Below are 12,839 nucleotides of genomic sequence, written 5' to 3' on the forward strand. Positions count from 1 at the left end.
TATATATGTAGTATGTATGTTACATGTAGTATATATGTAGTATGCATGTTGTATGTATGTAGCATGTATGTAGCATGTAATTTTTTTTTTTTTTTTTTTTACATTCAACACATTAGCCGGATGATGGGACTACTACTGTCCCATCATTGGCTAATGTGTCAATCACTGTCATGGTAGCAGGCATCGCCCGATGGGACTTGTAGTCCCATCGGACGATGCCTGCACAGACCCCCGAAGCCTGCACAGACCACCGGCAGGCCGGCACAGCCCCCCGGCAGGCCGGCACAGCCCCCCGGAGCCTGCACAGACCACCAGCAGGCCGGCACAGCCCCCCGGCAGGCCGGCACAGACCACCGGAGCCTGCACAGCCCCCCGGCAGGCCGGCAGAGACCCCCCGGAAGGCCCGAAATGACGGCGCATCATGATGCGCACACACCGCGCATCATGATGACGTCAGGCTGTCAATCAACTTTGAACTTCCGATTCCGATACCGACATCCGATATTGAAAAAATATCGGTTGTCGGTATCGGAATTCCGATACAGCAAGTATCGGCCGATACCCGATACTTGCGGTATCGGAATGCTCAACACAAATAAATACATTAAAAAGAAAATGTCCTCATTCTGACCTCGTACCCAAGTGTTACCCTTGGCCCAGTGACAGTGTGTCCCATTAATAAGCACCCTCTGTTTCCTATCACTTAGTCAGTTAGTAACCTGGTATGAGCAGACTTGTGGAAGTTTGGGTTCTAGTACTCAACCAAATCTTTATCCCATAGTTCAGTTCGGGTACCAGACCTGCACTTGAACTTGAACCAGAACCTGTACCCCATTGAAAATAATGAGGACCCCACCTTTGGATCTAGAAAATAGTTTCTCTTCTTTCTCTCTTTCTCTTGGACTTCCCTCATAACTCCAAACATTGCAACGGACTTCCGGGGAAAGTCAAGTGTTCGAAGTTTATCACCAGACACTAACTGTCCGATACGAACACCAAACTTTTCACTTCAGGTTCGCTCATCTCTACTGACTACATCTCATGCCATTCTTCTCATTCTTCTTGCCAACCACAGAAATCTAACATATGAAAAATTGGGCACAGATAAAAGCACATTTTTAGGATAAGGCCATATAGGTCTGTAGAAAACAAAAAGGAAAATTTTAGATCAATACTTTTTGAAAAGTTATTACATATATTTTACTTTATAAATTAATCTAGCATTATGGAAGCTAGAAATAGACTGTAACCTCTTGTTGTTTGTGTTACAAAGCTTAGATATATCTTCTTATAATGCTGTCTGTGTAACTGTTAATGTAATCTTCTGCTTACTTCCATTCCTATCTGCTTCACACTGCGAGGCCATTATCTGTAAACTGTCAGATGACTTATTAATCATACCACAATCTTAATGCTAATAATGCCTGGCTCTGAGGAAGCATCGGTGCTTCCATTATTAGTTCACTAATGCAAATCTAAAGGAGTTTTCATTGAAATACACGTGGATTACTTAAATGACCCCTGCAGGCAGAGACAACAGTTCCTTAAACTCATTGCAGACTATTTCAGGGCACGGTACCAAAAAGGACACTGAACAGGGGAAGACGATGGGTAATCTTTATGTATCTGGGACACAGAGTCGTTGCCTATTACAAGCCATGTGCTGGAGCGATGTGATGTCTTCGCTTACACTCAGCACTGACTCTGAGGAAGTCATTAAGAAGTGTGGGCAACTTCCATTACTGGGAAAGAGTAGGAGAAAAATCTTGATTAACGGAGACAAGAAGTGGCAAATGTATTACAGAGCTGTCAAAGAACATTTGAAATGCTTCTTCCAAGAATATAACTGTTTTTTAATAATTCTTTTTTTTTTTTTCCTAGTGTTTCATTGTTAAAAGATTTACCCGAGGAGAAGCTTTCCAAGATAGTAGACTGCCTGGAAGTTGTATGTATTTACTGACGCTGATTGAGAAATATGCTAGATTAGTACTATACATACAGTATATTTGCATTACTAATATAAGTCTGTTTCTTTGTGATGTTTCATATTTTAATGTAGTAGAGTTGAATTTGTCAAATGTTTTCCAACATTTTCTACTATTGAGATTCACGCATACATTGAATTAATTTGACATGTGAAATCCATGCAAGTGCATCGCGGCCAAAGCATATCCTGGTTAAAAGGTATAATTAATTAGTAGCGATTGAGTAAAATGTGAAGCTAATGCTATACATGCACCATCCACATAGCAATCAGAATAGTCACTTAAAGGAAAAGTGTCATTGGATTCATGCTGCCCAAACTAAAGGCAGCATGAATCAGAGCCTGCCTGCATGATTGCAGACAAAAATGTTTTTCTTTGAAACGCTCCAGCATTTCAGAGCAAACATAGTTTGAAGAGCCATACTGAGACTATAAGGAGAAACGAGACTAGCGATGATGATGTCTGAATCTGTAGTATTATATTATCCATTAATACCATTTACGATATGCAAATGTGGAAGGCAGGGGAGTCCCCAACTAAAGGTCTGGTGACTGTGACTGTCTTGTCTACAATTCTGCACAAGTGATAACATAATATAATAAATAGGCAGAAGACATAATAATGTGGAGGCCGGATAATCAATGATTACACGGCCATAGAAAATGATCACTAATATATATTGTATATCATGATCCACATATTAAGACTAACCAGTATAGGGAAAACTGCACATTTAATAGAAACTACCCAGAAGGAAAAAGCAGTCAAAATTCCATAAAATACAAATTTTAATAGAAGATATTAAAAAAATTGTATAAGGACATACAGTGCATGGTTGGGGAAAGACAGAAAATGTAACATCATCATGGTCAAAAAAAGAATAACCCCACTGCACGCATCACACCAGGAAATAAAGTAGTATTGGATGTACGTAGATTACCAGTAATTGGCCAGGGAAGGAGAGGCAAGGAGTGTACAAAGACATCACCATATAGCCAGTTAGGAAAATGTCCTTTTAAATAAAAGACTTCCCTGTCCTTAAAGAACACACAACATACAAACCTGATGCTATGTGAGGCATCAGGAATAAAAGCAAATAGCTATATTGCGATACCTGGAAGCAGTGGTGGCAGTGGGGTCAATCCGGTCCCCGATGCGCGTTTCAGAGACAAAGGACTCCTTCCTCAGGGGTAGCATAGCATCAGGTTTGTATGTTGTGTGTTCTTTAAGGACAGGGAAGTCTTTTATTTAAAAGGACATTTTCCTAACTGGCTATATGGTGATGTCTTTGTACACTCCTTGCCACTCCTTCCCTGGCCAATTACTGGTAATCTACGTACATCCAATACTACTTTATTTCCTGGTGTGATGCGTGCAGTGGGGTTATTCCTTTTTTGACCATGATGATGTTACATTTTCTGTCTTTCCCCAACAATGCACTGTATGTCCTTATACAATTTTTTTAATATCTTCTAATAAAATTTGTATTTTATGGAATTTTGACTGCTTTTTCCTTCTGACAAGTGATAACATGCGGCAGAATAGATTAATACAAACAGATTTGAGATGTGACTAGAAAGTGGAAACCTCTTTTCTTCTTATGTGTTTAATATTGGCTTCGGAAGAAGAGAGCGGCCATTTTACAGCCGGACATAGAACAAGACTTTAACTTCCCTCTTGAAGCAGAGGCATAGATGCTATAGAGCAGTTATGTACCAGGACCTGGCAGCTCTAGTTTTAGCACCTTCACAACATCCGCACAACGCATGTCAGAATCGGGTGTAAGGAGCGGGCTCACGCCGCGTGCCTGCCCCATACCCATCAGGTGATGGCTGTGTATTATAGCCAGGATCTAGCCCAGCACTTCTCCATCTGTAATTGCTAACTTGTAAAATGTTGCGGTCAATCTATAACTGTGGCATTTAACTTTCTCCAAAGTGCGGGCATGTCATTATCTATGTCTATGAGTTGGGTCACCAATGAGTTGTCATGACAGCTGGACGTCAACTGATGACCTCCAAAGGAGACCGTGATGCTGCATCCCTGTATATAGCACAATGGATCAACTTTAAGTCCCTTAAGGAGGCTAACAATAACAGTAAAAATTAAAAAACATAAGGTTTAAGAAAAAATAAAAATAATTAAAAGTTCAAATCACCCTCCTTTTCCCCCATTGAAAATAAAGATATTTAAAAAAATGCACATATGTGGTATCGCTACATTCAGAAAAGTCTGATCTATCAAAATATAAAAACAATTAACCCGACTGGTAAACACCATAAATGGAAAAAATTCAAGAGCCCCAAAATTGTTTTTTAGTCACTGAAATTCCACAAAAAAAGGCTGTAACAAGCAAGTGAGAAGTTAAATCTATCCCAAAATGGTACTAATAAAAGTGTTGTCTCACCCTGCAAAAAATAAGCCATCACATAGCTCCATCAGATGAAAAATACAAATATTACGGGTCTCGGCGACTCAACCCCCAAAATTTTGGGGGGCAAACTTCTGTTTTTTTTTCACCACTAAAACAATAAAAAAACTGGAAATGTTTGGTATCACCGTAATCGTATTAATAAGTATCATATTGCATGCTCATTTGCACCAGAAAATGTGCACCATAAAAACAATTCCCCAAAAAATAATGTCAGAATTGTGTTTTTTCACAATTTCCCCACACTTGGAATTTTTTTCCCCTTTTCCAGCAACTCTTCCTGCAAGTATATCTATTTGGACAGTAAAACAAGAATTATGGCTCTGGGAAGAAAGTGAGTTAAAACAGGAAGCGCAAAAAGAAATTGGCTGCATCGTGAAGGGGTTAAAGGGGTCTTCTCATCATTTAGTTTCAGAAGGGTTACGCTCCCCTGCCTCACTTCTTTCTGCTTACCAAAGAAAGTGGAGGGCGCTTTACAAAAATTAAATTGCAATGTTGCTTGTTTTCCAGGTAGTCTGCAATGTTAACCATTTAAGAACTTGAGAATAACTATTTATGCTGACAAAGCAAGGAAAAACCCAGACCTCTTTAGCTAGCACAGATCCTGGCTCAAACTACTTATAACTAATGTAGACCTCAGACCAGCGCCACAGAGACCCTAGAATATTACAGACTCTAGACCTGTCCCACTAATCAAGTACAGATCCCAGACAAGTCTCTGTTACTACAAACTCCATACACTTATATAACTCTAACCTCCCATTTATCATTAGAATAAGGGAAAAACGAAGAGATCCCAAAAGCATAAAAAGAATTTTATTCAAAATTATTTAAAATACAAAACCAAAAAAGTTGAAAGGCATAATGCTGTCTGGGGACACTGAGCAAAATAGAGGGTACATGAAAACACCCATGTAAAGTCTGCAGTACACTATATTGTTATAATATGTTATGCTAGTACACTATCACACGCCTCCCTATAGCTGCAATACAGCATGCAAAGATTAGAACAAAACAATACACAAGCACTTTTCACATATATATAATGTAGGCAAGATTAGCTATGTAAAATATAATGTGCAAAATAGGCACAATAATAACTATTTCAGTATAGGCACCGTTAAATACCAGACTTTATCACAAGCACTTCCAGCATTCATGTAATACAGGCAGAAAAATCACCATATAAAAGGTAGATATTCTAATGTGCCATAGCAAGTAGCAAAGTAGGTATAGATGTAACCGCTATCATATAAACATCGCCAAGTGAAAAAACAGTATTATAATATGCATATAAAGTAGAGAAGGAGACTATTACCTAGTATCAGACACGTGTGGCTCAGCGTCCCCTCACCCCGACGCACGTTTTGCCGCCAGCTTCTTCCGGGGGCATGTCAGGGTGAGGGGTATCTGAATATTTATGAGGCGAACAGCCAATAAGAAGAAAAAGAAGGTGGAGCAGAACGGTATGAACTTGCTACGGTGCATGATGTATTCGCCCGCCTCCTTCCTAATATACTTCCTTTTATCAGCGCTCAATAACACGCAAGCTATAAACTCTGCGTGTCAGTGTCTGAATGCTTTAGGAAGTAATCGGAGGTCGGGGTAAACGCACATGCGCACTGCAAGTATTTCCGGACTTAGAACAAGATAAAGAGCGAGAATGGTTCCCAAAGATATGAACCAGAAAGTGCATAATGTGATTACTGTTATAAGCTAAATTAACCCTTTATAAAAGTGCAAAGTGCCTTGATAGAATATATGGTTGCATATATGTCATACAATGATGAAACATATACATATATATCATATATATCAAAATAAATTATAATGTCAACCACATAGAAAACTGCATAAAGTGACAACATATATTGCACATATAAATAGTGTATACACAATACAAATAGACATAAATATTATATTTTCATTTTAAATAAGGCATAGATGCCTATATACATCTCGCCCAATGTGAAAAAAATATATAAATATATATTTATACTAATGACAAAAAAAATATATAATAGTGATGAAACATAAAATAATAATGAAAAAATGAAAAATAAAGTAAAAATAAAAATGAGCATAGAACTCTGTAATCCATGTCCAGTCTGTCACCACTTCCATAGTAGAAAAATCCAAATGAAGACCTCTTCAGTTTATAAATGACAAAAACCGTCCACACTATAAAGAATCAAGAGAATTGTTAAAAACAATTAAAAGTAAAATTAAAATACAAAGAATAACCCAAAAGAAAGATACCCCCCCATAAAAAGATGCATCCTTAGAGAAAAGGGGAATAACCCATGGTTTCATTCAAACCTCATGGACTAATAGTACCAAGACAGTAGATCCAGCGACATTCCAGCTGAGCAAGAGCCCTCCCAACATCACTTCCCTGTGAATCCAGATCTACCTGATCAATGGCCTTAATTTTTAAGGCTTTAGAATTACAGTTGTGGAATTTCTTGAAATGACGTGGTAAGGTCTTTAAAAGAGTCTCATCCTCCACTGTACTGGCCTTTTCAATATCCAAGGCATGTTCTCTAACACGCACCTTGGGTTCACGTGTGGTAAGGCCCACGTAAACCTTACCACATGGACACTCTGCATGATAGACAACAGCCTTGGATGTGCAAGTTAAATATTTTCGTATCTCGTAAAGACGAGATCCATCCCAATTCTTAAAAAACTTACCTTTAGTCAAATTGAGGCACGCCTTGCAGTGACCACAGGGAAAGAATCCTTGAGCAGGTGGAGGATCCAAAAATTTCTTTTTACGAGGTTCATAGTGACTATGGACCAACTGGTCCTTCAGGTTCACCGATCGCTTAGGTACACATTGTGGAGAAGATGACAAAATCTTTTTAAGTGTAGGATCTGTCAATAAAACCTTCCAATGCTTGTTAATGATGTCAACCAAATGATACCATTGGGTATTGAAAGTCGAAATGAATCTTATCTGTTTCAAATCTTGATTTTCCTTCTTTTTACTTCCATACAGCAATTCATTTCTCGAGGTACATAAGGCTCTATTGAACCTCTTGTGTATCATCCTGCGACTGTAACCTCTTTCCTCAAACCTCTCTTTAAGATCATCACATTGTTTCATAAAAGACTTCTGATCAGAGCAAATTTTCCGAATTTGTAAAAACTGACCAATAGGGATCCCCCGGATGGTACTTCTGGGATGTGAAGAGTCCGCTCTAAGGTTGGAATTAGTCGCTGTAGATTTCCTATAAACATCAGTACATATCATACCATTAGGTAGAGCCTCTATCCAAACATCAAGGAACTCCAAACTTCTACCGGATTTATACGTCAAATGAATATTAGAATCATTATCATTCAGCTTATCCATTAGAACTTCCAGCTCCTCGTTAGACCCTTCCCATACAAATAGGACGTTGTCTATGAATCTCATCCAATTATGTACTTTACTCATACCTTCAACCTCATCCTCAAAAAATATTCTCCTCTCCCAGGCACCCAAAAACAAATTGGCATATGAGGGGGCACACAATGCCCCCTTAGCCGTACCTTGTTGTTGTTGATAGATGTTCCCATCAAATATGAAAACATTGTGCCTTAAAACGAAATCCAAGAGGGTCAGGATGAGATCCACTAGACGACCATCCATATTGCTGGACTTTAAAAACCAGGAGGTGGCCGCTATTCCATCACTGTGTTTTATGGAAGTATATAAAGCTTCCACATCAGCCGTGACCAAAAGCATATTGTCATCCAATTCAAGTTGATCAATTCTTTGTAAAACTTGGTTTGTATCCCTAATAAATGATGGGAGAGAGGAAACAATAGGTTTTAAAAAATGATCAATCACATCCGAGATTAATTCACATAAACCCCCATTTCCCACCACAATTGGCCTCCAGGTGGGTCCAGTGGATTTTTATGCACCTTGGGGATGAGGTAAAAAGCGCTCAATCTCGGATGAAAATCACAGATTATTTCCAAAAATGTCTTGGTGACCAATCCCTCATTAAAAGCTTTTTCCAAAATTCCAATGAGTATCTGTTGGAAGGCAGAGAGAGGATTATATGCTAATCTTTGGTAGCAGCTGGTATTATCCAACAGTTTATACGCCTGCTTCTCATACATCTAAACCGGCCAGATAACGAAGTTACCCCCCTTATCCGCCTGTTTAAATAATTCGTCCTTCTAATTTCTCATTTCCATAAGTTCCCTTTGTTCTCTATGGGACAAATTGTATGTATTCCTCTGATTCAAAGCCAAATTATGAGATGAATAGGATTTTTCATTGGCAATAATCTAAGAGGGGGAACAATACTGTTGCCATGACTGGGGATAAATCGGAGACATCTGGTATGTCTGGTAATGAAAGTGGTATGTCAACAGGAGACACATCATATTCAAGGGATTTCCATTTACGTAGTGGAGGACGTAGGAAGCTACCTGATATGTTCAATAAACCCTCTAAACAGAGAAAACAAAGAGATCAGATGAAGGTAATAAATTTACCGGACATACTAGATGTCTCCGATTTATCCCCAGTCATGGCAACAGTATTGTTCCCCCTCTTAGATAATTGCCAACGAAAAATCCTATTCGTCTCATAATTTGGCTTTGAATCAGAGGAATACATACAATTTGTCCCATAGAGAACGAAGGGAACTTTCCTTGATGATTGGATAGAGGCTCTACCTAATGGTATGATATGTACTGATGTTTCTAGGAAACCTACAGCGACTAATTCCTACCTTAGAGCGGCTCTTCACATCCCAGAAGTACCATCCGAGGGATCCCTATTGGTCAGTTTTTACAAATCCGGAAAATTTGCTCTGATCAGAAGTCTGTCATGGTATGCCTAGGTTACTTTAGGCAAAAACCCCGGGACCCCTGCGATGTCCCTCAGACTAGGGGAACCCTGTCTGTCCCTCTACCCAGGGTTTACACTGAAGGTGTGCCTGCCTGAGCCTCCACCCTGTCCCTGTCTCCTGTCCAGCCCTAAGCTGAACCCACCTCCCTCCACCCAGTGAGGGGACCAGACACCAGACCCCACAAATACGTATGGACAGGGGTAAAAGAAACACCACACAGTTAATACACAAGGGAATACAATAATGTGCAAGGGCAACCAAATATATATATAACAGATTGGAGAAAGAACCACTGAGGGATATACTGCACCAGATATCAGACGCTCCAACACCACCACTGCTGACCGGTACTGCTAGCACTAGGCAAAAGCTATAGTCGGCGACGCCCATAGTCAGGACGAACTATTTAAAGACCAAGGGCGTGGCCCAGCCCTCAGCCAGCATGACAACCTGGTTAACCCTATCCCGACTGGAACAGAATACCCAACAGGGTATTACCGCTGTCTGCCGGACACCCTGGTGTGAACAGTGTCCGACATGACAGTACCCCGCCTTCTACGAGGGACCTCCGGAACCTCACCATGTCGAGGACCTGGCTTGTCCGGATGGCGACGATGGAACATAGTAACCAGTCGATCAGCATGAATGTCAGAGGCCGGCACCCATGTCCTCTCCTCAGGACCATAGCCACGCCAGTGGACCAGGTACTGTAGAGTGCGACGCACAACCCTAGAGTCCACCACTTTGGACACCTCAAATTCCAATGCGCCATCCACCAAGACGGGAGGTGGTGGCCCGGGGGAACCATCCACCAAACCCACGACCTTCTTTAGCAATGCTTTGTGAAATACATTATGAATCTTATACACAGCCGGCAACTCCAAACGAAATGCCACGGGGTTGATCACTGCGGAGATTCTAAATGGGCCAATGAACCTGGGACCCAACTTAAGTGACGGTATCTTGAGCTTAATGTTCCTAGTAGATAACCACACCCAATCACCCACACACAGGTCCGGACCTGGCACACGTCTGCAGTCAGCCACCCATTTGTACCTGGAACCCACCTTCAACAAGCGCTGCTTGACTCTCCTCCAAACAGACGACAATTGAGCTCCCAACTGGTCCTCCTCAGGGACGCCAACTGAGCACCCCTGACGCAAGGTGCAAAATTGAGGATATTGACCATACACACAAAAAAAAGGAGATTCCCCAGACGATTCCTGGCAATGGTTGTTTATTGCGAATTCTGCCAGAGGAAGAAACGCTGACCACTCTTCCTGATTGTCGGAAATAAAGCAGCGCAAGTATTGCTCCAGGTTTTGGTTCATCGGCTCAGTCTGTCCATTTGACTGAGGGTGGAAAGCCGATGAATGAGATAATTTGATTCCAAGGCGAGAACAAAAAGCTCTCCAAAACTTTGCCACAAACTGCGTACCTCGATCAGACACAATGTCAGACGGGACACCATGAAGTCTGACCACCTCACGAATAAATATCTGAGCAAGAGTCTTAGCATTGGGCAAAGACGGTAAAGCAACGAAATGTGACATTTTGGAGAATCTATCAACAATTACCAAAATGACCAAGTTCCCTGCCGAGGCGGGCAAGTCAGTAATAAAATCCATGGAAATCTCAGTCCATGGCTTACTGGGCACCCCGAGAGGCTGCAAGTTACCAGCGGGACGGGAACGAGGAGTCTTGGCCCGTGCGCACGTGGTACAGGCAGCCACATATGAGGCCACATCCTGCCGGATTTTAGGCCACCAAAAACGACGCGATACCAGTTCCAGAGTGCTCTTAACCCCTGGATGACCTGCCAGTACCGTGTCGTGATGTTCGCCCAACACTCTAGAGCGTAGATGTAGCGGCACAAAAGATTTATTAGCAGGCAACCCCGGCGGTACCACCTCCTGAGCCTCCGCAATCTCTGCCTCAATCTCTGTCGTGATGGCAGATACCACCACCCCCTTTTGGAGAATAGGCACCGGCTCTTCACATAACTCTCCACCAGGAAAACACCTGGATAAAGCGTCTGCCTTAACATTCTTCGACCCAGGTCGATAGGTAACAATGAAGTTGAACCGGGTGAAGAATAATGCCCAGCGAGCCTGTCTGGAGGACAGGCGCTTAGCAGATTCTAAATAAAGCAAATTCTTATGGTCGGTTATCACAGTAATCTGATGAACAGCCCCCTCCAAGAAGTGTTGCCACTCCTCAAATGCCAATTTGATGGCCAATAGTTCCCTGTTGCCAATATCATAATTACGCTCCGCAGGCGACAGCTTCTTGGAGAAGAAGGCACACGGATGCAACTTGGCCCAAGAAGGGCCCTGAGACAGTACAGCCCCCACTCCAACCTCCGACGCATCCACCTCCACGACAAATTTTAAGGAGACATCGGGCTGCACCAGAATGGGCGCTGAGGCAAAACTATTCTTGAGGAATTCAAACGCCTGTACCGCAGGCTCAGACCAGTCAGAAAAGTCGGTACCCTTCTTAGTCATGTCAGTCAGTGGTTTGGCCATCATAGAGAAGTTCTTAATAAATTTCCTATAGTAATTGGAGAAGCCAAGAAATCGCTGAAGCGCCTTAAGATTATCAGGCCGATCCCAATGTAGTACCGCCTGCACCTTTGCGGTGTCCATCTTAAAACCTGAGGCGGAGATTATATAACCCAGGAACGGTAGCTCCTGTACGAAAAACACACATTTTTCAAGCTTGACATAGAGCCTGTTCTCTCTGAGCAACTGCAGAACCTGTCTAACATGCTCTATATGTGTATCATGGTCGCGAGAGAAAATGAGGATGTCGTCAAGATAAATTATAACGAACCTCCCCAACAACTGAGAGAAGACATCATTAATGAAGTGTTGAAAGACCGCCGGTGCCATAGTCAACCCAAACGGCATTACCAAACTCTCAAAGTGACCCTCAGGGGTATTGAACGCTGTCTTCCACTCATCCCCCTGACGGACTCTTATAAGATTGTACGCCCCCCTGAGGTCCAGTTTGGAGAACCACCTGGCACCAACCACTTGGTTGAATAAATCGGGTATAAGTGGCATAGGGTAAGGATCACGGACCGTAATCTGGTTGAGTTCTCTGAAATCCAGACACGGGCGTAAACCGCCATCCTTCTTTTTAACAAAGAAGAAGCCAGCAGCCAGAGGAGAAGAGGAAGGTCTAATATGACCCTTGCTCAGGCTATCCGCAATGTATTCCTTGAGAGCTAGCCTCTCGGGACCTGCGATATTAAACATTCTGGCTTTAGGTAACTTGGCCCCTGGTTTCAACCTAATAGCACAGTCATAGGGGCGATGCGGTGGTAGTTCCGAACAACCCTTCTCAGAAAATACATCCGCATAATCCAGCAACGGCTCCGGGATACTGGGGGTCAAAGCGGAAATACATGTAGCCAGGCACCTCTCCTGACACTCCCTGCTCCACTGAATTATGTCCTGGGTCTTCCAATCAATAACAGGATTATGCATTGACAACCATGGAAAGCCCAGAACCATCTGAGCCGGTAAGTTACTAAGCACCTTACAAGTTACCCGTTGAGTG

General features: G+C 42.0%; 1 protein-coding gene across 1 annotated transcript in view; it reads left to right on the forward strand.

Moving 5' to 3' along the window:
* Nucleotides 1-12,839, forward strand: part of LOC141072848 (cGMP-dependent protein kinase 2-like) — a 323,665-nt gene that overhangs the window by 134,446 nt on the left and 176,380 nt on the right. The window contains exon 6 of the mRNA XM_073560030.1: nucleotides 1,882-1,945. Within this exon, the coding sequence (XP_073416131.1) occupies nucleotides 1,882-1,945 (64 nt within the window). The remainder of the gene's footprint in view (nucleotides 1-1,881; nucleotides 1,946-12,839) is intronic.

This window comes from Dendrobates tinctorius, unplaced genomic scaffold, assembly GCF_039654945.1.
Source record: "Dendrobates tinctorius isolate UK_male_01 unplaced genomic scaffold, ASM3965494v1 ptg000292l, whole genome shotgun sequence".
Taxonomy (NCBI): Eukaryota; Metazoa; Chordata; class Amphibia; order Anura; family Dendrobatidae; genus Dendrobates; species Dendrobates tinctorius.